This window comes from Mobula hypostoma, chromosome X2, assembly GCF_963921235.1.
Source record: "Mobula hypostoma chromosome X2, sMobHyp1.1, whole genome shotgun sequence".
NCBI classification, from domain to species: domain Eukaryota; kingdom Metazoa; phylum Chordata; class Chondrichthyes; order Myliobatiformes; family Myliobatidae; genus Mobula; species Mobula hypostoma.
In genome coordinates, this window is record NC_086129.1 from 49,375,402 (window position 1) to 49,403,389 (window position 27,988).

Genomic DNA, 27,988 nt, shown 5'->3' on the forward strand with positions numbered 1-27,988 from the left:
ACAGCAGGGGGCTGAGTACACAGCCTTGTGGGGCACCGGTGCTCAGAGTGATTGTAGAGGAGAGCTTGTCCCCTATTTTTACAGCCTGGGTCCTGTCTGTGAGGAAGTTGAAGATCCAGCTGCAGGTCTGAGTGCTGAGGCCCAGGTTCTGGAGCTTAGGAATCAGTTTATTTGGAATGATGGTATTAAAGGCAGAGCTGTAGTCAATGAAAAGGAGCCTTAAAAGCGCCTTTATTCTCCCAGTGTTCTAAGAAGGAACGTAGGGCCAGAGAGATGGCATCTGCCGTTGACCTGTTGCTCCGGTAGGCAAATTGTAGAGCATCGAGGTTGACTGGTAGGCTGTGGTTAATGTGTGCCATAACCAATCGCTCGAAGCACTTCATAGCAATTGATGTCAGAGCCGCAGGTCGATAGTCATTCAGGCATGCCACCTTGCTCTTCTTCGGCACTGGGATTATCATTGCCTTCTTAAAACACGAGGGGATCTTAGACTGAAGCAAGGAGCAGTTGAAGATGTCAGCAAACACTCCAGCTAGCTCGCTTGCACAGGCCTGGAGAACCCGTCCCGGGACGCTATCTAGGCCCGTCGCCTTCCTTGGATTTATCTTCAGGAAGGCCCTTCTAACATCCTCCTCAGTGACGATGAATCTCGATGCCACCAGGTCCAGTTCATCTGGAGGGAGCGGGACGCTCCTCTTCTGTTCAAATCTTGCGTAGAATACGTTAAGTTCGTCAGGAAGAGGAGCCTTATTAACACCTTATTAAAATCACTCCTGAACTTCATTTCTCCAACAAGAATAATCCCAGTTTTCCCATTGCGCCGGAACTATTCCAGTACATTTTGTGATGCACTCTCTTCAAGGACTTCTCTTGGAGGTTACATGGACTTAATAATCCAGTATTTTATTCAGGTTCTGCCAAAATTTCCTGCTTTTGTATTCTATGCCTCTATGAATGCTAAAACTCTGTAAGCTTTACTGACTACTCTCAACATGCTCTGGTACTTTGAATGACGTCTACATACAAATACCCAGGACCTCCTGCTCCTGCACATCCTCTTCAAACCGTGACATTTAGCTTATATTTGTTTTCTTATTCTTTCTGCTAAAGTGCACCATTTTATATGCACATTCGAAACAGGAGCAGGAGTAAGCCATTCTATTACTTGTGCCTACTCTGCCATTCAATAGATAATGACTGACTTTCTAATTGGCGCCACTGTCCTGCAGCAAGCTCTTTTCACTTGCAATGCCCTGATCAAGAACACGTTTTATTGTATTCCTACTGTTATGATGCAAGGTATTTTATTTTCTGCAGCTTTTCTGCAAAACCCAGTGTGTTCTGTTAATTAAGCTTCAAAGTCTAGCATTTTGGTTTCTGTTAAGATGAGGAGTTGTTTGCTCAGTTCAGGAATGTGTCAGCCAATCAGGTTTGTCTTGATAACGTTCTGTCCAGTGGGATGCCACGGAACATTTGAGAGAGCTGGACAGCATCAGATTTCTAAGGAACAGTGGGTTGGTTTTGGGTCTTTTGTTGGCAGATGTTGGAAGGAGGTGCGATAAGAACTGAAGACAAGACGCTCACAAAACCTCAGCTGAAGGAGAGACACCATCGTCAGAAGTGTTATGTGCAGACGAAGGATTCCAAGGAGGAAGTGCCAATATGCCTGAGTTCGCCAGTTTGTTCGTAACGGTCTTCAAGGGAAGTTCAAACTATGGCTGGTATCTCTCCCACAGAACATTGGTTCAGCACCGTGAGTAATTAAGGCAAAGCACCCAATTATCCAGCAACGAGCTCTGACGTTTATATGCACATTTAGACAGGTTTAACCAAAGGAAATGGGGGAGATATTAAATAGGTTTTTTGCATCTGTATTTACTAAGGAAACTGGCATGAAGTCTATGGAATTGAGGGAATCAAGTAGTAAGATCATGGAAACTGTACAGATTGAAAAGGAGGAGGTGCTTGCTGTCTTGAGGAAAATTAAAGTGGATAAATCCCCGGGACCTGACAGAGTGTTCCCTCAGACCTTGAAGGAGACTAGTGTTGAAATTGCGGGGGCCCTGGCAGACATATTTAAAATGTCGCTGTCTACGGGTGAGGTGCCGGAGGATTGGAGAGTGGCTCATGTTGTTCCGTTGTTTAAAAAAGGATTGAAAAGTAATCCGGGAAATTATAGGCCGGTGAATTTAATGTCGGTAGTAGATAAGTTATTGGAGGGAGGACTAAGAGACAGAATCTACAAGCATTTGGATAGACAGGGACTTATTAGAGAGAGTCAACATGGCTATGTGCGTGGTAGGTCATGTTTGACCAATCTATTGGAGTTTTTCGAGGAGGTTACCAGGAAAGTGGATGAAGGGAAGGCAGTGGATATTGTCTACATGGATTTCAGTAAGGCCTTTGACAAGGTCCTGCATGGGAGGTTAGTTAGGAAAATTCAGTCGCTAGGTATACATGGAGAGGTGGTAAATTGGATTAGACATTGGCTCGGTGGAAGAAGCCAGAGAGTGGTGGTAGAGAATTGCTTCTCTGAGTGGAGGCCTGTGACTAGTGGTGTGCCACAGGGATCAGTGCTGGGTCCATTGTTATTTGTCATCTATATCAATGATCTGGATGATAATGTGGTAAATTGGATCAGCAAATTTGCTGATGATACAAAGATTGGAGGTGTAGCAGACAGTGAGGAAGGTTTTCAGAGCCTGCAGAGGGACTTGGACCAGCTGGAAAAATGGGCTGAAAAATGGCAGATGGGGTTTAACACAGACAAGTGTGAGGTATTGCATGTTGGAAGGACAAACCAAGGTTGAACATACAGGGTTAATGGTAAGGCACTGAGGAGTGCAGAACAGAGGGATCTGGGAATACAGATACAAAATTCCCTGAAAGTGGCGTCACAAGTAGATAGGGTCGTAAAGAGAGCTTTTGGTACATTGGCCTTTATTAATCAAAGTATTGAGTATAAGAGCTGGAATGTTATGATGAGGTTGTATAAGGCATTAGTGAGGCTGAATCTGGAGTATTGTGTTCAGTTTTGGTCACCAAATTACAGGAAGGATATAAATAAGGTTGAAAGAGTGCAGAGAAGGTTTACAAGGATGTTGCCAGGACTTGAGAAAGGTTGAATAGGTTAGGACTTTATTCCCTGGAGTGTAGAAGAATGAGGGGAGATTTGATAGAGGTATATAAAAGTATGATGGGTATAGATAGAGTGAATGCAAGCAGGCTTTTTCCACTGAGGCAAGGGGAGAAAAAAAACCAGAGGACATGGGTTAAGGGTGAGGGGGGAAAAGTTTAAAGGGAACATTAGGGGGGGGCTTCTTCACACAGAGAGTGGTGGGAGTATGGAATGAGCTGCCAGATGAGGTGGTAAATGCGGGTTCTTTTTTAATAGTTAAGAATAAATTGGACAGATACATGGATGGGAGGTGTATGGAGGGATATGGTCCGTGTGCAGGTCAGTGGGACTAGGCAGAAAATGGTTCGGCACAGCCAAGGAGGGCCAAAAGCCCTGTTTCTGTGCTGTAGTTTCTATAGTTTCTATTGTAACTGTTGTGGGCCCTTTTGCTGTACTGTTTGTTAAAGTTAAAATAGCTGTAAATATACTTCTACTTTAAGTTTATGCCAGTGTAATTTTTGTTATTTCCTGGCGAATGATAACTTTGCATGGGGCAGTAATTGTACAGTATTCACAATTTTCGTTCCCTCGATGGAACATTCCAACCTTTCTGTTTGGTTGAACCCCAATCACACTGACCCTTGATGCGTGTTGCTTATTGAATATGGTTGTCTCACCATTACCCATGCAATGCTGACTCATGTGGTTGTTAACCAGAGCGAGCTAACGAACCTGGTTTACTATGAGCCACGGTGAGAAGGTTACACACTTCACGCCTGTGACATCCAGAAACCAATTGATTTGTGAATATACACAGTAAAATGGAACTCTACGGTCCTCTTGTGTAGAGAATTCCAGACTCATTACCCTCTGGACGAATAACTTTGTTTTCTCAATGAAAATCATTAGCTCTTTATTTTGAAATTATGATCTCCAGTTCTCAATTCAAATTTATTTATCACGTGTGCATCGAAACATACAGTGAATGCATTGTTTGTGTAAACAACTAACACACCCAAGGAGTGCTTGGGGCAGCCTGCAAGTGTCACCACACATTCCAGCAGCAACACAATATGCCCACAACATGTTCAGCAGGACAACACAACAGCAACAACAAAAGAACAAAACAAAACAACAGGAAGTCCCTTTCCCACCCTCTCATAACCTCACACACCCAAACAGGCCTCCAACTCCAGGACAGTTCTTGATATCCCAGTGAGGGAAATATCATTCCCCCAGCTGAATGAAATTTCACTAAATTCCATGGAAATAGCCCCACTTGCTTTCCATCTCTCACCCACTAACTCACACTCTCACAACCATTCAAAAGAACTTTTGTTCTTCTTCATCTATCACAGATATTCTTCACCATAGAATCATAAAAAATGTATAAGACAGAAATGGGCCCTTTCAGTCAACCTCTCCATGCCGACGGTGACACCTATCTACACTAATCCCATTTCCCTGCATTAAAGATTCAAAGTTCAAAGTAAAATTAATACTTCCTACCCTGAGATTCATTTTCTTGCAGGCATTCACAATAAGTACAAAGGAATACACTAGAATCAATGAAAAACACACAAAGACTGGCAAACAACCAATGTGCAAATACACAAATAAATAATTAATACTGAGAACGTCAGTTGTAGAGTCCTTGAAAGAGAGCCCATAGGTTATGCCAATCTAGTGTTGAGGTGTATCCTTGTATCCTATCCAAGCACGTGTCCAAACACCTTTTAACATTCTCATATCTGCCTCCACTATCTCCTCTGGCAGCTTGTTCCAAATTTTCACCACCTGCTATGTGGAAAATTTATCCCTCAGATCACCTTTAAATTTCTTCCCTCTTACATAAAACTTCTCCCCTCTCGGTCTAGACTCCCTACCCTGGGGAGAAAAAAAAGACATTTACCCTCTCTCGGTCCCTCATAATTTTATAAACTTCCATTAGGTCTCCTCTCAGCCCCGTACATTTCAGTGAGATGAAACCCAGCCAATTCAATCTCTCCTTATAACTACTGTCTATATCCGTCACCCCTAAGCTTCTGTGCGTTCTCCTCAACCCAGAATTCCACCCTACTTGGTATCATCAGCAAACTTGGAAATATTACACTTGCTCTGTTCAACCATACCATTGCTACAGATTGAGGCTTCAGCAGTGATCCCTCTGGCAATCCACAAGGCCATATTTTCATATTACCTTCAAGCATAGAAAGAGGTATTTTGACCCATCAAGTCCTTATCAGGATTTAAGTCAATCTCATTTCTCCATTATCCTTCCCTGGATCCTATTCTCCACATATTCACATTGACATCTTTTGGTTTCAGACATTAATCTGCACACTAGGGGCAACTTACCCAGCCCATGTCTTTAGAATACGGGAGAAAACTCCCCCCACCGACCCCCCACCACTGTCACAGGAAGAACGTGTAAACTTCACACAGAAAGTACAAGAGATCAGAATGAAGAAGGGTCACTGGAGCTGTTCCACTATCCCAGTTCTAACAAGGGAGTAATAGACCCAAAATGATCAAAATTCCTCTTTCCACAAATGTTGCCTAATCTGCTCAGTTTTTTTCATGAATGTTTCTGTTTTTGTTTTATAAAACTACCCTTTCTCACTTCCTTCTACATCCTGCCTTTTAAGCCAATTTCCTATCAATACTGTTAGTGACTTCTAATTCTGCAAGCCTCAGATTAGTGAACTAGCTGTTTGCATGACTGTACATTTTTGTTATTAAGTCTTTACAAACTTAACGTTCTTTAAATTTAAAGCACTAGCACTTTTAAAGTGTGTTACAGTTTAATCAATACAAAAGAATGTTTTACTCAGATGCTCTATAAAGCCATAAGACATAGGAGCAGTATTAGGCTATTCAGTCTGTTCCATCATGACTGATTTATTATCCTTTTCAAGCCCATTCTCCTGTCTTCTGCTGGAATTGAACTCTGAACTCCAATGTCCTGAGCTGTACTAGTGTCATGCTATACCCAATGTTTTAGCCTCAATAGCTGCCTGTGGCAATGAATTTCAAATTCACCACCCTCTGGCTAAAGAAATTCCTTATCTCTGTTCTAAAGGAACATCCTTCTACTCAGAGGATGTGCCCTCTGGCCCTAGACTCCCCAAATATAGGAAACATCCTCTCCACATCCACTGGATCTAGGCCTTTCAATATTCAATAGATTTCAATGAGGTCCTCCCTCATTCTTCTCAACTCCAGCAAATAGTGGCCTACAGCCATCAAATGCTTCTCATACACTTACTTGTTCATTCCCAGGATGATTCTTGTGAATCTTCTCTAGACCCTCTCCAATGCCAGCACATCCTTTCATAGATAGCGGGCTCAAAACTGCTCACAATGCTCCAAAAGCGGCCTGGCCAATGCCTTATAAAGCCTTAGCATTACATCTTTGCTTTTATATTGTAGACCTCTCAAAATGAATGCTAAAGTTTAAAGCATTTGGAGCACACAAAGCTAAAATAACATGAATTGGGTGAACTATGCCCATATCTGCAAGGCAATGATCCTCTTATGCTGCGAGGTACAAAATCCATGTGCACAAGGGATGCACATCTCAGTTTGTCGCACGGTTCTGCACAATATCCTCATGTCTCAAGAAATTCAATATTGTGCCATGGTCAGATGTCAAAGTAGCAGCTCTGATTCTGAACCACTGCTTCCTTTACTGAAGAAATTTAGGACAGGGATTATTAGGTTAAGGATAGCACTGAATGTGGAGTCCAACAGATGGATTTTTGTGGCAGTGATGGGCTCTCAAGGAACACTGGAGTGGTTGGGAACACCTGCCTTTCACATTCATTATCAACCATTTTAGTCTAAGACCTGCAGCAAAAGTACATTTTCACAAAGATAATTCGTGTGCTCACCATTCTTGACTGTCACATTGCCAGCATCTGTAACCTCAACACTTTTTAGTGCATCCCTGCTTTGGCTTGTGGTGGCTGAAGATGTCAAATATTTAAAAGGAAACAAATTAAGTACAATAGTCAACACTAATTCTAATCTCAATTTTACTGTGATGCCACTCAAGTAAACAAGATGGCAAAACATAGTTAAAGGGGGCGATCCATATAGTTTAGTTATAAAGTCAGTTTCAAATCCTGCCCATGGTCAGGAAGGATTGATGAGAGGCTCCAAAGCCATATGTGTCGTCATAAACTCCAAGGAACGTATGTTTAAGTGAGTGACAAACCAGTAACATTTAATCAGTTAAATGATAATTTTGTCCTCTTCATTACACCAACCAAACCAAAATACTACTAATTATTCTTACCAGTAGGTACATACAAGAAAACTGTAAGCATCAAAATAACAACATAATCACAATTTGAATTCATTTGTTTTGATGGCTCTACAATCTATGAGCTGTTAGCATAATGAAGATAAAAGATAAACACAAAGCAGGTTACATTTGGTTTCCTGATATGGTTCTTCTAAAAATGATGATTAATACCGTGCAATACAATGGATTCCAGTTAATTGGGACACATCAGGACCAGTACATTTTGGCCCAACTAATCAACTGCCCCAATTAGCCGAAGCTTCATGGAAATACTTAAACAGGTATAAAAAAGACAAACTACCACCTGAGTACCAAACTATGTATTTAAATGAAATACAGAATAAATTAGAATACTACCACAGTACTATAAAACTGTATTCATAAAACCTAATAGTTATCGACAGAGGAATTCATCCAGTGTACGTTGCTGTGTTCTTCTGATTGTAAATGAACAAAATCAGCAGACATCTAGTGCGGATAATGGATAATAGATTGCCTTCATTGCCTTCCTGCATCTTGGCAAGGGTCTGAATTTCTTTTTTAACAAGTCAAATAAAAAACAAAATTATCAAAGATCACTGCTTTTGAATTGATGGCCTTTGGCCCAAATAGATAACATAACATACACATGAGCAGCTATCTAAAAACTGTTCGCTTTAAGCACAGTAAAGTGTCTAATGGCCTCACAAGTGCATGTGACTGACACTAGTTAGAAACTGTTTGGCAACAGTCTCCTGTCTCAATTAAACGGCATAGTGTCCTAAATAAATGAAGGGAATCCTGGCTATTTTCTCTATAGTTTTTGTTCTTTAAACGTCCCAAATTAGCGGCTGCTCTGATTAACCGATGGCCCAATTAACTGCAATCCACTCCATTTAAATGAAAACGTTTTGATAAGAATATTTTGCTCATCAGGTTTACATGCACTGCAGAATAAATTTTGAATTTAATCTGAGTTATTTTTCTCACCAGTGACTAATGAATCACCATTTTCTGTGACTTCAGTGGATTCTGGTGTACCCAAGGTCTTGTGTAGAAATTTTGTGGCTGGAAGATTATAAAATGTATAAGTAGATTAACAGTGTCTTTAACACACAAGATGCTGTGGATGCTGGAAATTCAGAGCAACACACAGAAAATGCTGGAGGAACTCAACAGGTCAGGCTGCATCTGTGGAAATGAACAGGATCTGTAACTTGTTCTTTCAAACAAACAATTCCTTCACCAACAGTGTAAGGGCCAACTAACCAAGATGCAGTGACTTTATCTGCAGTCTGTCAAAATATTGCAGATTGTCACATTCTGAACAATTTGGGAAGAGAATGACAATAACATGCATTCCTACAGAAAGAAATGAATTAGTTCCAGGCATTAAAAGCTCCAAAATAGATCTTTACCTTTGCACAAAATGTTTTAGTATGTAGTACAACTCAGTTCAAACAATGATTGTAACCTTAATGAGGGAAAAATGATATTTCATGACACCTGTGAGAAATTTTAAACTTGGTCAAAATAACAAAAACTGCTGCCATGACATCAGTGGCTGCAGCTAGATACGCATCATCTCTTCCCCCCTTGCAAAGGGATAGGTGAGTTGTGGTTGCTGTACTGAAACAATTCAACATGAGGTCATCGTTAAAACTGGTTTTACGGTCAACCTCAGCTGAGACAATAAAATTAGTGCCTTTTGCTGATAGAGTGGACGCATCCTCACGCTAGAATTACTATAGATAAAGTGCAAAGTATCAGTGAAGTTAGGAAAACAAGTGCAAAGTGCATTTCAAAAAGTCATATTAAATAAAGTGCACAATTAGTAAGAATTTCTGAAAGGGATACAATTTTATTCAAATATGAAAGGACAAGAGAAGCCTACTACACTCTTTAGCCAGAGGGTGGTGAATCTGTGTAATTCATTGCTACAGATGGCTGTGGAGGCTAAGTCATGGTGCAGGAAGAAAACTTTTAAATTCGTGGGCATTGGGATCAATTCAAGATGGGCATACTACAACTTAATATGTCTGTGACTAATGTTCTAGAAGGAAGGCTCATTTATACATTAAAGAAGATTTAAATTAAATTAGCAGGTGCAAGGACATCAGCAATAAAAAAGGAGTAAGGTGCACAAAGGAGTGTGAGTGTTCGAAGCAGAGTATTAGATAAAAGCAAGCACTAAAAAGAATGCTAAAACAGGTTTAGAATGTGTGTGCATAAATATTTGAATATTTGCATGAACTGCAGATGCAGGTAACTATCTGGGATTATGATACAGCATTGATAATCAAGAACAGCTCTACGCTTAACATCACATTACAGGTTGTTCAGAGAAAACAAGGCAAAAGAAGCCGCCCAGGAGAGCAGCGTTGAAATTGGTGCACTCTACCAGAGGTGGTGTGGCTCGGCATCCAAGCTGGAGTTGGTGCTGCCCTCCAGTGTTTGCTTTGCAGAAGACCAGCTATAGCTTGACTGCAGACTGCTGCAACATTCATGGACTCGGTCTTGGACTATATTTTGTTTTGTGTGACCGTATTTTATTGATATATGTGTTTGCTATCTTATATGTGCCTCGTGCTGTGTGTGACTGTTGGTACTGTGTTTTGCACCTTGGCCCTGGAGTAATGCTGCTTTGTTTGGCTGTACTCATGTATGGTTGAATGACAATTAAATTTAACCAGGAAACTTGAAGAAAGTAGTAACAATACCGATAACAATGATGCAGAGACACAATATGTTTGAAAAGTCCTGTTTTGTAAAAGACACAGAGAAAGGGCAGATACACAACTGGAAGCATTCTACAGGGCACCTGATGGTGAGGGAGATGAGTGGAAAGCCCTATATGCAGAAGAATGACAGATGTGCAAAAATCATTGGTGGTTATATTTAGGGGCTTAAATTACATAATACTGTGGAATAATGGACAAAAGGGTGACATTCCTGAATGTGTTTAGAACTTCCTTCATGACAAGATAAATACATCTTTTCAAGAATTTTATACCTCCCTATATCAATCAGAATTTCCTGATGACTCCACTATAATGCATGAATTCTTAAAGAAAATTAATATTCCAAAATTATCATCCAATGAACGTTTAAAACTAGACGTACCTATTACGGTAGAAGAAATAAAAATGCTATTCTTTCAATGAAATCAGGTAAAGCACCTGGCCCAGACGGATATACAGTAGAATTTTTTAAATTTTTCTCTACTACACTGACTCCTTGGCTATGTAGAATTTTTAGGGATGCAGTATCTATAGGTAAATTACCACAATCTTTTTATCAAGCTTCTATTTCCCTAATTCTTAAAAAAGATAAGGATCCTACTGAATGTACATCTTCTCGGCCTATATCTTTGTTGAATGTGGATTCTAAGATTTTTTCTAAAATATTGGCAATGAGATTGGAGAATGCATTGCCTCAAATTATTTCTGCTGATCAGACTGGATTTATTAAAAATTGTTACTTTTTTTAATATGAGATTAATGAATATTGTTTATATTCCTTCACTCAGAACTCCAGAATGTGTCATTTCATTGGATGCTGAGAAAGCCTTTGACAGAGTTGAATGGACATAATTATTTCTGTGTACATACATCTATTGATGCTTCTGGACACATCTTCAGTGATGTTCCTGGAATCATTGGGTGTTTCGGGTCTTTCAACATCATACAACCTCCTCCAGGTGACCCAGCCGGGGCTGATCAGACCCCAGCTTGTGTCCAGATGGCTAGCTACTTATGACTCCAGGGCTCCCCCCTTTTGAGCCACAGCCATCTTGAGGCCCTCTCTGCCGCATCGGTGGTACTGCGGATGGCTCTCCTCTTCCTCTCTCCCTCGATGCCCAAATTGCTGAAGGCTCTAACTAAGGAACGGGCTACGAATCCCCTCCAACCAACCTCCACTGGGAGACACCTCGCTCTCCATCCAGCCTGCTGAATTGTTGTCATGGTTTGCAGCTTCCTATCAACCCCTCCCTTCGCCGTTGCCTCCAGAATTTGGTTAACATATTTATCAAACTGCTTCCACAGTGAATTCATGTTAGCTGCAGGCCATTTGATCCACCTCCTGTTAGACTTCATGTTAGAGGGATTAGTTTGCAACACTTGGAGGTTCCGGGCACTATGGGGTGACTCCGGGCCTGGCCCCTCCTTCATCTCACCAGGTTAATACCCTTGAGAAATTTAATTTTAGTCTGATACTTATATCTTGGATTAAATTGATATATCTTACTCCTTTGGTTTCGGTATTTACTAATAATCAAAGATCTCCCCTTTTTCATTTATTCCGTGGTACTAGGCAGGGTTGCCCTCTTAGTCCACTACTATTCGACATTGCCTTGGAACCACTAGCTACTGCTATTCGTGACTCCCCTAAAATATTTGGCATTACCCGTGGAAATGAGAGACATAAACTATCACTATATGCTGATGATTTACTATTATATATTTCTAACCCGGGGAAACCTATTCTGGCAGTATTAACTCTACTTGCTCAGTTTAGTAGTTTTTCTGGTTATAAATTGAATCTAGGTAAGAGTGAACTTTTTCTATTAAATATGCAGGTTCCCATTTATAGATGTTCTCCATTCAGAGTGATTACTGACTATCTTACTTATTTGGGAGTTAAAATTACTACGAGACAAGGATTTATTCAAGTTCAACCTTTTACCGTTAATTAGTCAGGTTAAACAACTGACTACTAAGTGGTCCCCATTGTCTCTATCACTGATTGGCCGAATTAATGCTATTAAAATGATTATTTCACCTAAATTCTTATATTTATTTCAAGCGATACCAATTTTTATTCCTAAATCCTTTTTTGATACTTTTCCTAAATCCTTTTTAAAAATTTCCTCTTATATGTGGCAGAACAAAAATCCCAGATTAAGTAAAAAAAAATATTTACAGAAGTCCAAGAAAGATGGTGGTTTAGCACTGCCTAATCTAAGATTCTATTATTGGGCAATTAATATTCAATATTTAATATTTTGGACACAAGATTGGAATATAATTCCAAGCCCATATTGGGTAAACCTTGAAGGCTACTCTGTACAAGGGTTCGCTTTGGCTTCCATTTTAGGAACTTCACTTCCTTTTGTATTATCTAAATTGAATAAACAAATGGTTAATCCAATAATTAAACATACTTTACGAATATGGTTTCAATTTCGTAAATTTTGTGGTTTGAACAAATTTATATTATCAAGCCCTATTATATCTTTTTTTTAACCCTCAGTTGTGGACCAAGCCTTTTTGATATGGAAAACGAAAGGTATAACATGTTTTCGTGACTTATTTCTGGATAACTGTTTCATGTCTTTTAAACAGTTATCTAATAAATTTGATTTGCCTAGATCCCATTTTTTTTTAGATATTTACAAATTAGAAACTTTTTAATTACCATGTTGCCTACCTTCCCAACCTCATACCCTACTGACATTATCGATAAAATTTTAGGTTTAAATCCTCTTCAGAAGGGATTAATAGCATCTATGATATAATTATGAAATTACAGCCAGGTATATCTGATAAAATTAAAAATGAATGGGAAAGGGAACTTCAACTTTGCCTACCTAGAGAGAAATGGGATAAAATTTTTCAATTAGTCAGTACTTCCTCTATATGTGCTAAACATATATTAATACAATTTAAAGTAGTGCAAAGGGCCCATATGTCTAAAGATAAATTAGCCCGTTTTTATTCCCATATAAACCCTATTTGTGTCAGATGTCACTCTGCAGTGCCTTCTTTAACTCATATGTTTTGGTCCTGTCCTCTTTTGGAAAGATATTTTTGATATTATCTCAACAATTCTGTGTTTTGATTTACCACCCCATCCTATTACGGCAATTTTTGGATTGCCAATGGTAGAACATAGATTTTTATCCTCTTCAGCCTGTCGGATGGCTGCATTTGTTACTTTAATGGCCAGAAGATCCATTTTATTGAACTGGAAGGAGACCAATCCTCCTACTACATTTCAATGGTTTTCCCAAACTATATTATGTTTAAATTTAGAAAAAATTAGAAGTGACATTTTTGATCCTTCGGTTAAATTTGAAGAGACTTGGAAACCATTTATTCAACATTTTCATATGTTGTAATTTGACCTTTCCGAATCCTTCTTATTAACTTAAAATATATGAATAGAGGAGCGGAGTTGACGACATTATTGAACATATTCGATTTAAGATAATGGTTCCGTTTGCTTTTTTGGGTTTAGTATTTAGTTTTTTTTTGTTTCTTTTTGGGGTTTTTCGTTGTATTTTTTTCTTTTTATTTCTTTTTTCTCTATGATTAACTATATCATGAGTTTGGAAGTCTATTATACTTGTATTATTTGAAATCTTTTTTGTATATGCTTATTTGGGAGTTAAAATTGCTCAGAGACACAAGGATTTATTCAAGTTCAACCTTTTACCGTTAATTAGTCCAAGGATTCAATGTTCATTTAGATTATTCCAATCTCTCTGTATCAACATGGTTATTCTGTTTATAACTTTGGAAAATCAATAAAAAAGATTTAAAAAGAAAAGAAAGAACTTCCTTGATCTCTGTGCTTCAGACAAAGGACAGAGGCATTGTTAAGTCTGGAGAAAAAAGTGGGCCAGACCGAAGGAGAGATGTCTAGAAAACCTTGCTCAGGGGAAAAGGGTATTTGAAGACTTGTGACCAGAAAGGTCCCAGTCAGATTGAAGGGGCTGGCTCTGTGCACCAGCTAGATTCCTCACAGAAGGCACAGTGTCCACCACAGTGATGGGGAAAAATTTGGTAAAGTGATCATCCAGATCAGAAAGTCTTGAACATAAAATTCATTGCCAGAGGGCAGTGGAGACCAATTAATTGGGTGTATTTAAGGCAGAGACAGATACGTTCTTGATTAGTAAGGATGTTAAGGATTATGAGGAGAAGGAAGAAAAATAGAATGGGGGGGGTAGGGAAGAAGAAATCAACCATGACTGAATGGCACAGCAGGCTGAATGGCCTGATTCTGCTCCGATATCTCATCTCATTTAATACAGAGATGAGGCAAAGTATTTCTCTTAGATGATCGAAACTCCTTTCCCCAAAAGTGGAAGAAGAGTCTGAATATTTTCAAGGCCACAAGTTGAAAATATGATAAACAATGGGCTCAAAGTTTACTGTGCAAAGACAGAAATGTGAAATTGAGATTACAATTTGATCAGTCATGATCCTTTTGAACATCAGTGCAGGTTGGGTGAGCCAACCCTTGTGTTTAACACAGTGTGTTATATTCTGCAACAAATTAATATGCACAAATCTGACAATTTATTGAAATTTGTACATATTTCAATTTTGCCTGTATACTGTAAATTCAAAGAGAAGTTTGTGCAAAGCAGAAATGTACTGAAAAGGTTGCTTGGATTACAGTTCTACTTACCGCCCAGCAGCAGTTCCTGAACAGACTCTAAAGCTGCTGCGATATTTAAGTCTAAACATTGTGCAAGACAAGATAGTGCCCTGCTCCGGACTGTAGGAGCCTTATCCGAGCATCTACCCAAGATCACCACCTGGATCCAATACTTGCTCTTTAGATACTTCAGATGCTCAGGCAGAATAGTACTATCTTCTTTCCTATCAGGTAATTTCAGCAAAGCCATTATTACATCCAAGGCAAAACTTCTGTAAGCTACCTAAAAACAAGAGAAACAAAGTACAAATCATTTCCTTTCCTACTGAGTGTGTAGGAGACACAAACCATTCAGAGGAAGGTTCTCACAGCTCTTGGGACCTGACCTTTGGTATTGTCTGTGTGGTGTTTGCTTCCTCCTGCACACCAAAGGTGTGCTGATAGGTTAATTGGCCACTATAAATAAGTGGCAAAATAGCCAAAGGAAAGCAAATACAATGTTAGCATTCATTTCCAGAGGACAAGAATATAAAAACAAGGATGTAATGCTAAGGCTTTATAAAGCATTGGTCACACCACATTTACAGTATTGAGAGCAATTTTGGGCCTCTTATCTAAGAAAGGAAGTGCTGGTATTGAGGAGGGCCTCGTGAGGAAGTTCATCAGAATGATCCCAGGAATGAAAGGCTTACTGTATGAGGAGCATTTGATTGGTCTGGGCCTGTACTCGCTAGAGTTCAGAAGAATCAGGAGGGATCTCATTGAAAATTGAAAGGCCAAAGATAGAGTGCACATGGAAAGGATATTTTGTTAGTGGGAGAGTCCAGGACCAAAGGGCATAGCCTAAAATCAGAATCAGGTTTATTATCAGCAGTATGTGATGTGAAATTTGTTAACTTAGCAGCAGCAGTTCAATGCAATACATAATATAGAAGAGAGAAAAAATAATAAATATGTAAATCAAATACAGTATACATATATTGAATAGATTTTTTTTAATGTGCAAAAACAGAAATACTGTATATTAAAAAAAAAGTGAGGTAGTGTCCAAAGATTCAATGTTCATTTAGGAATCAGATGGCAGAGGGGAAGAAACTGTTCCTGAATCACTGAGTGTGTGCTTTCAGGCTTCTGTACCTCTACCTGATGGTAACAGTGAGAAAAGGGCATGCCCTGGGTGATGGGAGTCCTTAATAATGGAAGCTGCCTTTCTAAGACACCGCTCCCAAAAGATGTCCTGGGTACTTTGTAGACTAGTACCCAAGATGGAGCTGACTAGATTTACAACTTTCTGCAGCTTCTTTTGGTCCTGTGCAGTAGCCCCCCCCCCCCCATACCAGACAGTGATGCAGCCTGTCAGAACGCTCTCCACAGTACAACTATAGAAGTTTTTGACTGTATTTGTTGACATGCCAAATCTCTTCAAACTCCTAATAAAGTATAGCCACTGTCTTGCCTTCTTTATAACTACATCGATATGTTGGGACCAGGTTAGATCCTCAGAGATCTTGACACCCAGAAACTTGAAACTGCTCACTCTCTCCACTTCTGATCCCTCTATGAGGGTTGGTATGTGTTCCTTCGTCTTACCCTTCCTGAAGTCCACAGTCAGCTCTTTCATCTTACTGACACTGAGTGCCAGGTTGTTGCTGTGGCACCATTCCACTAGTTGGCATATCTCTCTATTTTTGTGTGGATTCTGTGTGGATGAGTGTGTGTCCACAAAGACTAACTGCACATTCCCAAACCAAAAGCCATGGATGAACCAGGAGGTATGTCATCTGCTGAAAGCTAGATCTGAGGCATTCAAGTCTGGCGACCCAGGCATATACCAGAAAACCAGGTATGATTTGCGGAGGGCTATTTTAAGGGTGAAGAGACAATTTAGAATGAGGCTGGAGGCAACATCGGAGGCACGACAACTCTGGCAGGGTCTGCAAAACATTACTTCCTACAAAGCAAAACCCAATAGCATGAATGGCAGCAATGCTTCACTACCAGATGAACTCAACACCTTCTATGCCTGTTTTGAAAGGGAGAACACAACTACAGCTGTGAAGATCCCTGCTACACCTGATGACCCTGTGATCTCCATCTGAGGCTGACGTTAGGCTGTCTTTAAAGAGAGTGAATCCTCGCAAGGCGGAAGGTCCCAATGGAGTACCTGGTAAGGCTCTGAAAACCTATGCCAACCAACTAACAGAAATACTCAAGGACACTTTCAACCTCTCACTGCTACGGGCGGAAGTTCCCACTTGCTTCAAAAAGGCAACAGTTATACCAGTGCCTAAGAAGAAACTCATCCACAAGAATCCACACAAAAATAGAGGAACATTCATTTAGAACAGAGATGAGGAGAAATGTCTTCAGCCTGAGGGTGGTGAATCTGTGGAAATCACTGCAACAGACAGCTGGAAGCCAGTCATTGGATGTACTTAAAGCAGAGGTTGATAGCTTCTTGATTAGTAAAGGGTGTCAAAGTTTACAGGGAGATGGCAGGAGAATGGGTTGAGACAGGTAATAAGTTGGCCATGATAGAATGGTGGAGCAGACTCAATGGGCCAAACAGCCTAATTCTGCCCGCATCTTATGGTCTTATAAAGAAGGACTGATGGAAATGTAAGAGAGCATGTTATACAGGACTACAGGCATAGGGAATGGGACTGATAAGATTGCTCTGCTGGGGACAAAGGCACTGCTGATGGGTTGAACAGTTTGCCTGTACTGTAATGTAAAAGTAAAAGCCACTATAAGCAGAATAGAGGTACTTCCTGTTAGGGGTCATTCTAGTTATGAAATTATGGATTGACTAAAATTAGAACCAGTCTTCAGAAATAAAACCTGTACTGTACACAATTTAACTTTGAACTGATGTTTTGTGGTGGTTAGTGAAACCACTTACTGGGTGTGGGACATCTCTGTCTGCACAAGGGAAGACAATAGCTGAATGCTCCTACTATTAGCACATTGTTAAATGTGTATCCCTGCCACTCAATACACAATTCAGTCACCTGTTCTGTCAATTAACATTCTAGTTAGTTGTAAATTCATGTGGAACTTGAACAAATGGGGAGTCTGAAAGGAGTAGGTGAAGGGTCTCAACCTGAAATGGCAACTGTTCATTCATTTCCATAGATGCTGCCTGACCTGCTGAGTTCCTCCAGCATTTTGTGTGTGCGTAACAGAATGGGTATATTTTTCATGCCTGGCTTTAGGAACACCAGTATTGAATATTCAAAGGGATTCTGCTAATTGTATATGCTGCCATTGTAAATATGTCATTCTGTAAATATTCCAAATGGTAAAACTAGTTAATTATTAAATATCTTTGTGTTGAAGGAGCATTATCGGCAGAGTGAGATTCTCTTGGACTCTCTTTGAGGATTTACTCTGTGAATAAAGACTTTTATATTTCCCAGTCACAGCTTCCGTGTGGCTCAGTTTTAGTCAGTTACAACAATCCCCTCATTATCTGGATAATTGACAGCCAACAGTACTTTAACTAGAGTAGAGAAAGATGTATGAAAGAAATTGGGAGGAATTGATGGGAACACAAGAATAATAAAATGGAGGCAACACGCATAAAATGCTGGAGGAATTCAACAGACCAGGCTGCATCTATGGAAAAGAGTAAGCAGTCGACGTTTCAGGCCAAGACCCTTCACCAGTCCCGATGAAGGGTCTTGGCCCGAAAAGTTGACTGTACTATTTTCAATAGATGCTGCCTGGCCTGCTGAGTTCATCCAGCATTTTGTGTGTATTGCTTGGATTTCCAGCATCTGCAGATTTTCTCTTGTTTAAGAATAAAATGGATTTTGCGGGGGAGAAGTTTTAATGATCCATGATAGTTAGCATGGATTTGGTGGGCTTACAGGACTGTTTCCATGCGATTTCATCCTTTGACTCCTATAAAAGGGGCAGCACAGTAGCATAGAGGATAGCGTAATGCTTTACAGCGTAATGCTTTACAGCGTCAGCGATTGGGGTTCAAATCCACTGCTGTTTGTAAGGAGCTTATACGTTCTCCCTGTGACTATGAGGGTTTCCTCCAGGTGCTCCAGTTTCCTCCCATGTTTCAGAGAGTTACGGGTTAGGGTTAGTAAGTTGCACGCATGCTATGTTGGAGCCAGAAGCACAGTGACACTTGCAGGCTGCCCCCAGTACATCCTCAGACTGTACAATTCATTGACACAAGTGGCACATTTTACTATATATTTTGACGTACATGAGACAAATAAAGCTAGTCTTCATTCTTCAAAAGAAAATTAAGGCAAAATACAAATATACAAAAGGATGTAGCAAAAAAAAGGTACAATATTGCTTCTTGTCACAGCATGTCCACTGCGGAATAAAGAAACCTACAGAAAGTAGATTTTATCTTCATAGTTGACAGAGCATGCTTGTGGAACAGATTATCAGTTACTCCTAGAAACCTCTTAGTAAAAGAATAAAGTTCATGTTGGTCCATAAATGAGCAGGCAATCCTTACCACCAGTGAAGGTAAACATATGCTCATAGCTTTCCTTACCTTGTTGTTCTGTGAGTATCTATGGAACCAATCCAAGAAAGCAACATAATCTGCACAAGGAAGTTTTGTTAGCAATTTCACAACAGCCTGGGCACCATGGGTCCGATACTCTGCTTTATCTGGCACCTATAATATAGAAAACATCATCAAATACCAGTACAGAAACAAAAGGGGGATATTCAGCCCTTCAGCTGGTTCTAACATTTGCAGATATGAAGCTATTGCCTATCTGAACTCCATCCAATGTACCCCACCATTTCCCTCAACATCCATGGCTAGCAAAATTCAAAATCTCAGATGTGAAAAATATTAATTGAACCAACATTTATTGCTTTTATTGGGAGGATTCCATAATTCTACCATGCTTGACACAATGAAGTACTTGCCAGCTTCCCTCCTGAGATCAGATTCCATTATAGCATGCGTCTTCACCCTTGGCTGTTGCATTAGTAGAAACATTCTCTCTTGATAAAACACTTCAAGAGCCCAAAATACCTCAGATTAAATCTCTCCTTAACCTACTACACTACACTGGAAATGATTTATTAAAAAAAATTCAAGATTAGCTTTGTCACATGTATATCAAAACATACAGTGAAATGCATCATTTGCGTCAAATTAAATCGATGAGGATTGTGCTGGGCACAAGTGTTACCACTATTCCATCACCAACACAGAATGCTCACAACTTGCGAACCCTAACCCGTACACCTTTGGAACGTGGGAGGAAACCAGGGCACCCAGAAGAAACCCATGCAGTCATGGAAAGTACGTACAAACTCCTTAAATGTATGGTTGAGAGTGGGGTTGAGAATGGAGTGTGCCTAACGGCAGAGTGCATATCCATGATTGGCTCCAATTCTCCACGAACTCAACGATTAAAGCATCAAGCAAGATTGAAATAAACAAGTAGAGCGAAAGGTGATCAGGTGCTCAGTGCTGTCTGAATTTTTGAATTTCCGTCTGTACTTGATCAGTCTCCCTCGCTGCTGCTGGAGGAAGGTGCAGAGGTCTTGGGTAAGTTTTGATTGGCACAGTTTGTGGATTGAACTCTTTTTTAAGAAGACTCTGCAGTTCATGCTATCTGTGTTTCCGGTTACTCTTTTTTTTACTGAGATCGGGGTGGACTGGCTCTGCAGCACACAGTCAATGAACGACACGGTGCTAAATTGCACTGAGCTGAACTAAACTGAACATTTCTAGACTGTTTCAAGGACTCTGCAATTTGATGTTTAATATTCTGTGCGTTAATTGCTTGCTTTCTCCCATTTGTACAATTTGTTCCTTCTTTTTGCGCATTGGGTGTTTGAATGGACTCCATGGTTGTAGGAGCCATGTATCTGTTTTCTAATAGTATTTTGTGTTGCGCATCATACAGGATTAACCCCCCTCCCCCTGCCAATGCTTAGTCTCCAGGCAGTATTGATTTGTTCGAGTAGCCACTACATTTTGTCAACAAAAAGAATCATGAAAATGAACATCAGCATTTGGATTCGTCGGCGAAATTAGAAAGCAACATTGATAAGCCAGGAGTTGCTTGTGGCAAGTAATGACCTTTTGTTGATTCATGATTCATGCTGTGTGCTTGGGATTGGAGCACAGTTTGGAATGATTGTTGCTGACTGTAAGCTCTATGGCAAGTTTGGTTCTTTTGAAATGCTGAAATATTTTGCTTCCCGACATTTAAATTGAACACTGTTTGGACTGGTTTGCATAGTTGGAAAACAACCCAGGTCAAGCTGAAGGCAGTGACCTTGAAGTCGGGACTAAACAAAAAATTAAAGCTACTGAGAAAGCCTTACCGAGTAGTATTGAATGTTTCAAAAGGAATACAAGAACGCTGTGGGCAAGATTAAAAGGTATAATATAATCCAGGGGTCCCCAACTTTTTTTGCACTGCAGACTGGTTTAATATTGACAATATTCTTGCGGACCGGCTGATGGTGGGGGGGGGGGTGTTAATCACGACCGGAATATAGGTGATAAGTCAACTATAAGTCGCTTATCAGTGGCTAATACACTCAATTTCATTTCTAAAAGGGTTCATCTAACGAATTTAATATTAAACACACAGTGCATATTTTCCTCACAAGAATGTAGTGATAAGTCAATTATAAGGGGGTTCCTCATGTCCAGTCTATTCCGCAATTTAGTTTTCATTGCATTCATCGGAGAAAACTCCGCTTTGCGGAGATATGATGTTGGAAATGGAAGCAACGTTTTCAGTGCTCTTGTGGCTATCTCAGGATATTTAGCCTTGACTTTGATCCAGAATGCCTGCAGAGATGCTATGTCAAACATACTTTTCAGCCCACCGTCATTTGCAAGCTCGAGGAGTTGATCTTCCCGCGCTGACATGCATGATTCACCGTAGACATTCACAAACGGGTCACGGACCCATTCCTTTGCATGTCTTGGGTCATTTGCGGTTGGGAAGTAACACTCGAATTCTGTCGACAGCGAAGATAGGTGATCGCACACCAGCTGTGAGAAGGACGGTGCAGCCTCAGTCTCTCCCAAATTCCCAGCTAATGTTGGGACATGTCAGATATGCCCCTGTCCACTTGCCGTCCCCACAGTTCCAGTTTGGCTGTGAAAGCAGACACTTTATCTGCCAACTTGAAGACAGTTGTCATTCTCCCCTGAAGTGACAAATTGAGTTCATTGAGCAGGTTGAAGATGTCACATAGTTTTGTATGTCAGTAGTTTTGCTGTCCACTCCTTGTCACTGAAGTGTGCTGCCAGTGGTGACTTTTTTCTTGAAAGAAATCTCTGTAGCAGCTTCCTTAACTCAAAAACCCTGGCCAGGGCTCTCCCCCTTGATAGCCACCTGACTTCAGTATGTAAGAGAAGGCGTTTGTGCTCTGCATCCATTTCCTCGCAAAGCTGCTCAAACAGACGTGAGTTAAGGGCTTTTGCTTTGATGTGATTGATAACTTCAGCAATGTCACTCAATACGCTGTTAAGATCAGGTGACATTTTTCGGCTAGGCAGCATTTTCCTGTGTGTGACACAGTGTGTAGACTGGCATTCAGGAACAACCTCTTTGACTCGGGTAGTGAAACCAGACTCGTTAAGCTGTTCCAACAGCTGTGCGTCGATATCCTCCACTATGTCATCGATTCTCCGTGAAACTGTTGTAGCCGAAAGAGAAATCTGTGCCATCTTGTTAGCTGCAGTTTCTCCCAACAGTTCACGGCACATGTCCTTGGCAGCAGGCAGAATCAATTTTTCACCAACAGTGAAAGGCTTAGCCATACCAATACGGCTAGCCACTAAGTAGACGCTCTCAGAGCAGCAGCATTTGTGGAGGTGGTGATTCTCAGCACTTGCTTCTGTTCCACTTGCTCACGTTTTTTCTGCTCAAAAAACTCAACGGGTTTGTCTTTAAGTTCAGGGTGCTTGGACTCAAGGTTATGAAGTAGTTTTGAGGGCTTCATTGCTTCATTAGACAGCTTGTCTCCACATATCACACACAGGGGGCTTGGAGCGTGCGAGTCACCGTTTGCAATAAAGCCATATTTTATGTACGACTCGTCGTATTTTCTGTTGAAGGAAGCTTTCTTTTTTTTTAGCAGTCTCGACCTCAGCTGTCTCTGCGTTATCATCATCATTAGGCCTTTTATGTCCCCAACCATCTCTTTCAAAGAAACTCTCAAGCGATGTCTGTTATTTACTCATCGAGTAGTTGTAGGTTAATGACCGACTGATGACCTTGCGTGAGTAATGACCTCACGTGCGTTCAAGTTCAACAGTGGGTGTGACAGGGAATGAGGAAAGGTGCAGCTGACTCGTATCGTTTCATATCGCCAAATCATATCGTTTCCCCGCAGCCTGGTAGCACGTGCTTTGCGGCCTGGTGGTTGGGGACCACTGATATAATCAATTAGATAATCACAACCATAAGGCTACTGACCTTGTTGAGTTTATTGAAAAACAAATGAGGACTTCCACACAAATGATGTAATGGAAATATAGGGATACTACATCACCTGCAGTAAGCAAAGGTGTGAACTAAGATAAGTCACAAATTCGCTCTAAGGCTAAAGGAAGCAGCCTTGCCACTGCTGTGGCCACTTTGAAAAGTAAAGCTAAAATTGAGCCTGGAACAAATGAAAAGGAAATGGTCTCATCAGCCAAAAGGATTTGTCTGTTCTGTGAGGGTGAACATATATTGGATTCGTGCTCTCAACTGGAGAAAAAGGTTCATAATAAGATTGCCTTCATAAAAGAAAATGCCTTGTTTGCCTTGGTTGTTTGTGTACAGGACACATCAACAAGGTTTGCAGGAAGCATCTTTCATGCAAGGTATGCAGTGGCATAGTTCATATTCACTCTGATGAAAAGAGGGCTGATTCGAAACAAGCTGAGAGAGAATCAGACACAGCAATGAGTAACGCCTCGGTATCTAATGGCTTTATGGGAGCTGCCGATCATGACTGAAAGCTTCCGATAATTCCAGTTCAGGTGAAGTCTAAGAAGGGTAACAAGACTGGTTACGTATGCTTTCCTAAATCAAGGAGGTACAGCATTGTTCTGCACAATGAGCCTCATAAATAAGCATAACCCATCAGGAAAAATAACACGCACCATGGGCCACGGGAAAGTCGTGAGTAGCTACATTATTTCAGGATTGGAAGTGGCTGGCTTAGATGGTGAAAATTACTGTGAACTGCCTAACATCCATATGCAGGAAAGTATGCCTGTTCACAAAGGGAATATATCATAGGGATCTCCAGAAATAGACTCACCTGAAGCATAATCATTTGTCAGAAATTGAGCTGCTGACAGGGACAAATATGCCTAAAACAATGGAGCCATTACAAATGATTCGCAGTATTAATGATGGACCCTATGCAATTAGAACAATGTTGGTTTGGACTGTTAATGGGCCACAGAAATGAGACCATTATGATGGAAGAGACCAGCTCAGGCAGAGCTGACAGTTAACAGGATTTTAGTTTTGAACTTGGACGAGCTTTGGCAGCAGCAATTCAAAACAGATTTCCCTGAATGCAATCAGGATGATCAACCTGGCTTGTCAAGAGTAACACACATAAAATGCTGGAAGAACTCTGCAGGCCAGGCAGCATCCAGGAAAAGAGTAGTCAATATGCCGGAATGGGAATGGGAATGGGAATGCGAAGTGGAATTCAAATAGGTGGCCACTGGGAGATTCTATTTTTTTTGGCAGACAGAGTGTCTATCCATGGCCTCCTCTACTGGCGCGCTGAGGCCACACTCAGGTTGTAGGATCAACACTTTATATTCCGCCTGGGTATCCTCCAACCTGATGGCAAGAACATTGACTTCTTGAACTTCTGGTAATGGACCCCCTACCCTCTCTTTTCCCTCTCTCACCTTATCTCCTTGCCTGCCCATCACCTCCATTTGGTGTCTTCTGTCCTCTCCTATCAGGCTCCCCCTTCTCCAGCCCTTTACTTCACCCCTCCCCCTCCTGGTTTCACCTATCACCTTGTGCTTCTTCCTCCCCTCCTCCCCAACTCTAACTCTGACTCCTCATCTATTTTTTCTCCAATCCTGCTTAAGGGTCTTGGCCACAAACGTCGACTGTACTTTTTTCCATAGATGCCGCCTGGCCTGCTGAGTTTCTCTAATATTTTAAGTGCATGTTGATTGGATTTCCAGCATCTGCAGATGGCGCCGCATTCGGTGACCGTGTTGCGAGCTCTATTCCAACTTTACAGTATACTAATTTCTGTGATTTCATTCGCATTTCTCGTCGAGTAGCTGATAGTCACATCAGATATGATAGGCTGACTCTTCTGAACATCGGGAAGACGGCATTTACCCACTATGTGCCACCTTTTCTGCACTGGGAACTGCTGCTTACACGATCCATGGGAGGCTCATTTATTGCACCGCCGCTACCTTGCAAGTGGCGCCGCAGGCGAGGGATAAGGGTCGGCGCCTGGTGAGGTTGAGACGGCATGCTAATTGGCCACCACTCTCTAGTATACTCCTGGCTAATGTTCAGTCCCTGGACAACAACCTGTGCAAACGGAGAGCCAGAATCTCCTATCAGTGAGAAACAAAGGAATGTAACATTTTGTGCTTTGTGGAGACCTGGTCGACGCTCTGGGTTCTCCCTGTTCCAGGTGGACCAGTGTAAAAGAGGTGGGGTATGCTTCATGGTCAATAATACTTAGTGTGACCCCTGGAACGTGCATGCCCTCATATCCTTTTGTTCCCCGGATCAGGAGTACCTGGTGCTGCTGTGTAGACTTTTCTGGCTGCCTTGGGAGTTCACTGCTGTTATTATCACAGCTGCGTGTATTCCGCCGCAGGCTGATACTGACCTGGCTCTGAAGGAACTGTACGAGACCATCAGCACCCTGGAGACAGCACATCCAGAGGCTGCCTTCATCGTCGTCAGAGACTTTAGTAGAGCATCGCTGTCTAAAGTCTCCATGAGGTTTTGCCAACATATCCAGGTGAGCACACGGGGAGATAACATACTCGACCACTGCTACTCTCCCTTCCGCAATGCTTACAAAGTGCTCCAAAGCCTTTAAGAAAATCAGATCACTCCTCCATTTTTCTGGTGCCAAAGTACAGGCAGAAGCTGAAACAACTGGCAGCCATAGTTAAAACAGTCCACTGTTGGTCTGACCAATCAGCCTCCATGTTACTGGACTGTCTTCCATGATAAGGATGTCGTTGAGTTCACAGATGGGGTCACGAGTTTCATCTGGAAGTGCATCGAGGATGTTGTCCCCCAGAAAGCAGTCAGGGTCTCTTCAAACCAGAAACTCTGGATGAACAGCTCAATACAAGCAGAGCTTACGTTGCCGGTGACCACCAGGAACTCAAGAAATGCAGTTACAATCTGTGCAAAGTCATCAAGGCAGCGAAACAACAATATAGGGATAAGATCCAGACACAACTCTCCACCAACAACACACGCAGCTTACGGCAAGGTCTGCACACCATCGCAGACTTCAAAGCTAAACACAGTGGTGTTTCCAACATCAATTCCTCTCTCCCAGATAAACCAAATCTTTTTTACGCTCGGTTCGATGTCGCCATCACTAAGCTCCTGAGGAGAGCCGCTGATGTGACCTGCAGCTTGGTCATCTCCGAGGCCGAAGTACACAGGTGTGTCCAACGAGTGGAAACCCTAACCCTAACGCAAGACCGGACGGCATTCCAGGGCCAGTACTCAGGATGTGCGCAGCACAACTGGCAGGTGTGTTTACAGACATTTTTAATCTCTCCCTCTCCCAGTGTAGAGTGCCCTCCTATTTCAAACATCCACCATTGTTCCTGTTCCTAAAAAGACCAAGGTAACATGTCTGAACAACTGGTGTCCTGTTGCACTCACCTCAATAATAAGCAAATGCTTTGAGAGACTGGTCAAGGGCTACATCTGCAGCTTGCTGCCACCCACACTGGACCCCCTACAATTCACCCACTGACACAACCAATTGACAGATGATGCAATAGCCACAGCTCTTCACACCGTCTTTACACATCTGGAGAAGAAGGTCGCTTATATAAGAATGCTGTTCTTGGACTACAGTTCGGCATTCAACACCATAATTCCCTCCAGGCTTGACAAGAAGCTCAGGGACCTCGGCCTTCACCCTGCCTTGTGTAGGTGGATCCTGGACTTCCTGTCAGATCGCCGGGAGGTGGTAAGAGTGGGCTCCCTCACTTCTGCCCCTCTGTCCCTCAGCACAGGAGCCCCTCAGGGCTGTGTCCTAAGCCCCCTCCTTTACTCCCTGTATACCCATGACTGTGTCACCACCCACAGTTCTAATCTGCTAATTAACTTTGCGGACAATACTGCACTGATGGCCCTAATCTCAAATAATAATAAGGCAGCCTTCAGAGAGGAAGTCATCACCCTGACATAGTGGTGTCAAGAAAACAACCTCTCCCTCAATGTCACAAAAATAAAGGAGCTGGTTGTGGATTACAGGAGGAATGAAGATGGGTTAACCCCTATTGACATCAATGGATCTGGGGTTGAGAGGGTAAATAGATTTAAGTTCCTCGGCATACACACCACCAAGGATCTCACGTGGTCTGTGCACACCAGATGTGTGGTGAAAAAAGCACAACAGCACCTCTTTCACCTCAGGTGGTTGAAGAAGTTTGGTATGGGCCCCCAAATTCTGAGAACTTTCTACAGGGGCACAATTGAGAGCATCCTGACTGGCTGCATCACTGCCTGGTATGGGAACTGTACTTCCATCAATCGCAGGACTCTGCAGAGAATGGTGCAGACAGCCCAGCACATCTGTAGATGTGAACTTCCCATGATTCAGGACATTTACAAAGACAGGTGAGTAAAAAGGGCCTGAAGGATCACTGGGGACCCAAGTCACCACAACCACAAACTGTTCCAGCTGCTACCATCCGGGAAACGGCACCGCAGCATAAAAGCCAGGGCCAACAGGCTCCGGGACAGCTTCTTCCACCAGGCCATCAGACTGATTAGTTCATGCTGATACAATTGTATTTCTATGTTATATTGACTGTCCTGTTGTATATACCATTTATTAAAAATTACTATAAATTGCACTTTGCACATTTAGACAGAGATGTAAAGATTTTTACTCATGTATATGAAGGATGGAAGAAATAGAGTCAATTCAACTCAATTCGATTCAATTCTAGTTTGAGATTGCTGAGCAGC

The 27,988-nt window shown here is 41.5% G+C and overlaps 1 protein-coding gene across 2 annotated transcripts in view; it reads right to left on the reverse strand.

Moving 5' to 3' along the window:
• Positions 1-27,988, reverse strand: part of ncapd3 (non-SMC condensin II complex, subunit D3) — a 228,092-nt gene that overhangs the window by 115,772 nt on the left and 84,332 nt on the right. For both annotated transcript variants that reach the window (XM_063038384.1, XM_063038385.1), the window contains exons 10-13: positions 19,324-19,449; positions 14,826-15,078; positions 8,397-8,474; positions 7,012-7,086 (exon numbers count right to left, since the gene is read on the reverse strand). In XM_063038384.1, coding sequence (XP_062894454.1) covers positions 7,012-7,086; positions 8,397-8,474; positions 14,826-15,078; positions 19,324-19,449 — 532 coding nt within the window. The remainder of the gene's footprint in view (positions 1-7,011; positions 7,087-8,396; positions 8,475-14,825; positions 15,079-19,323; positions 19,450-27,988) is intronic.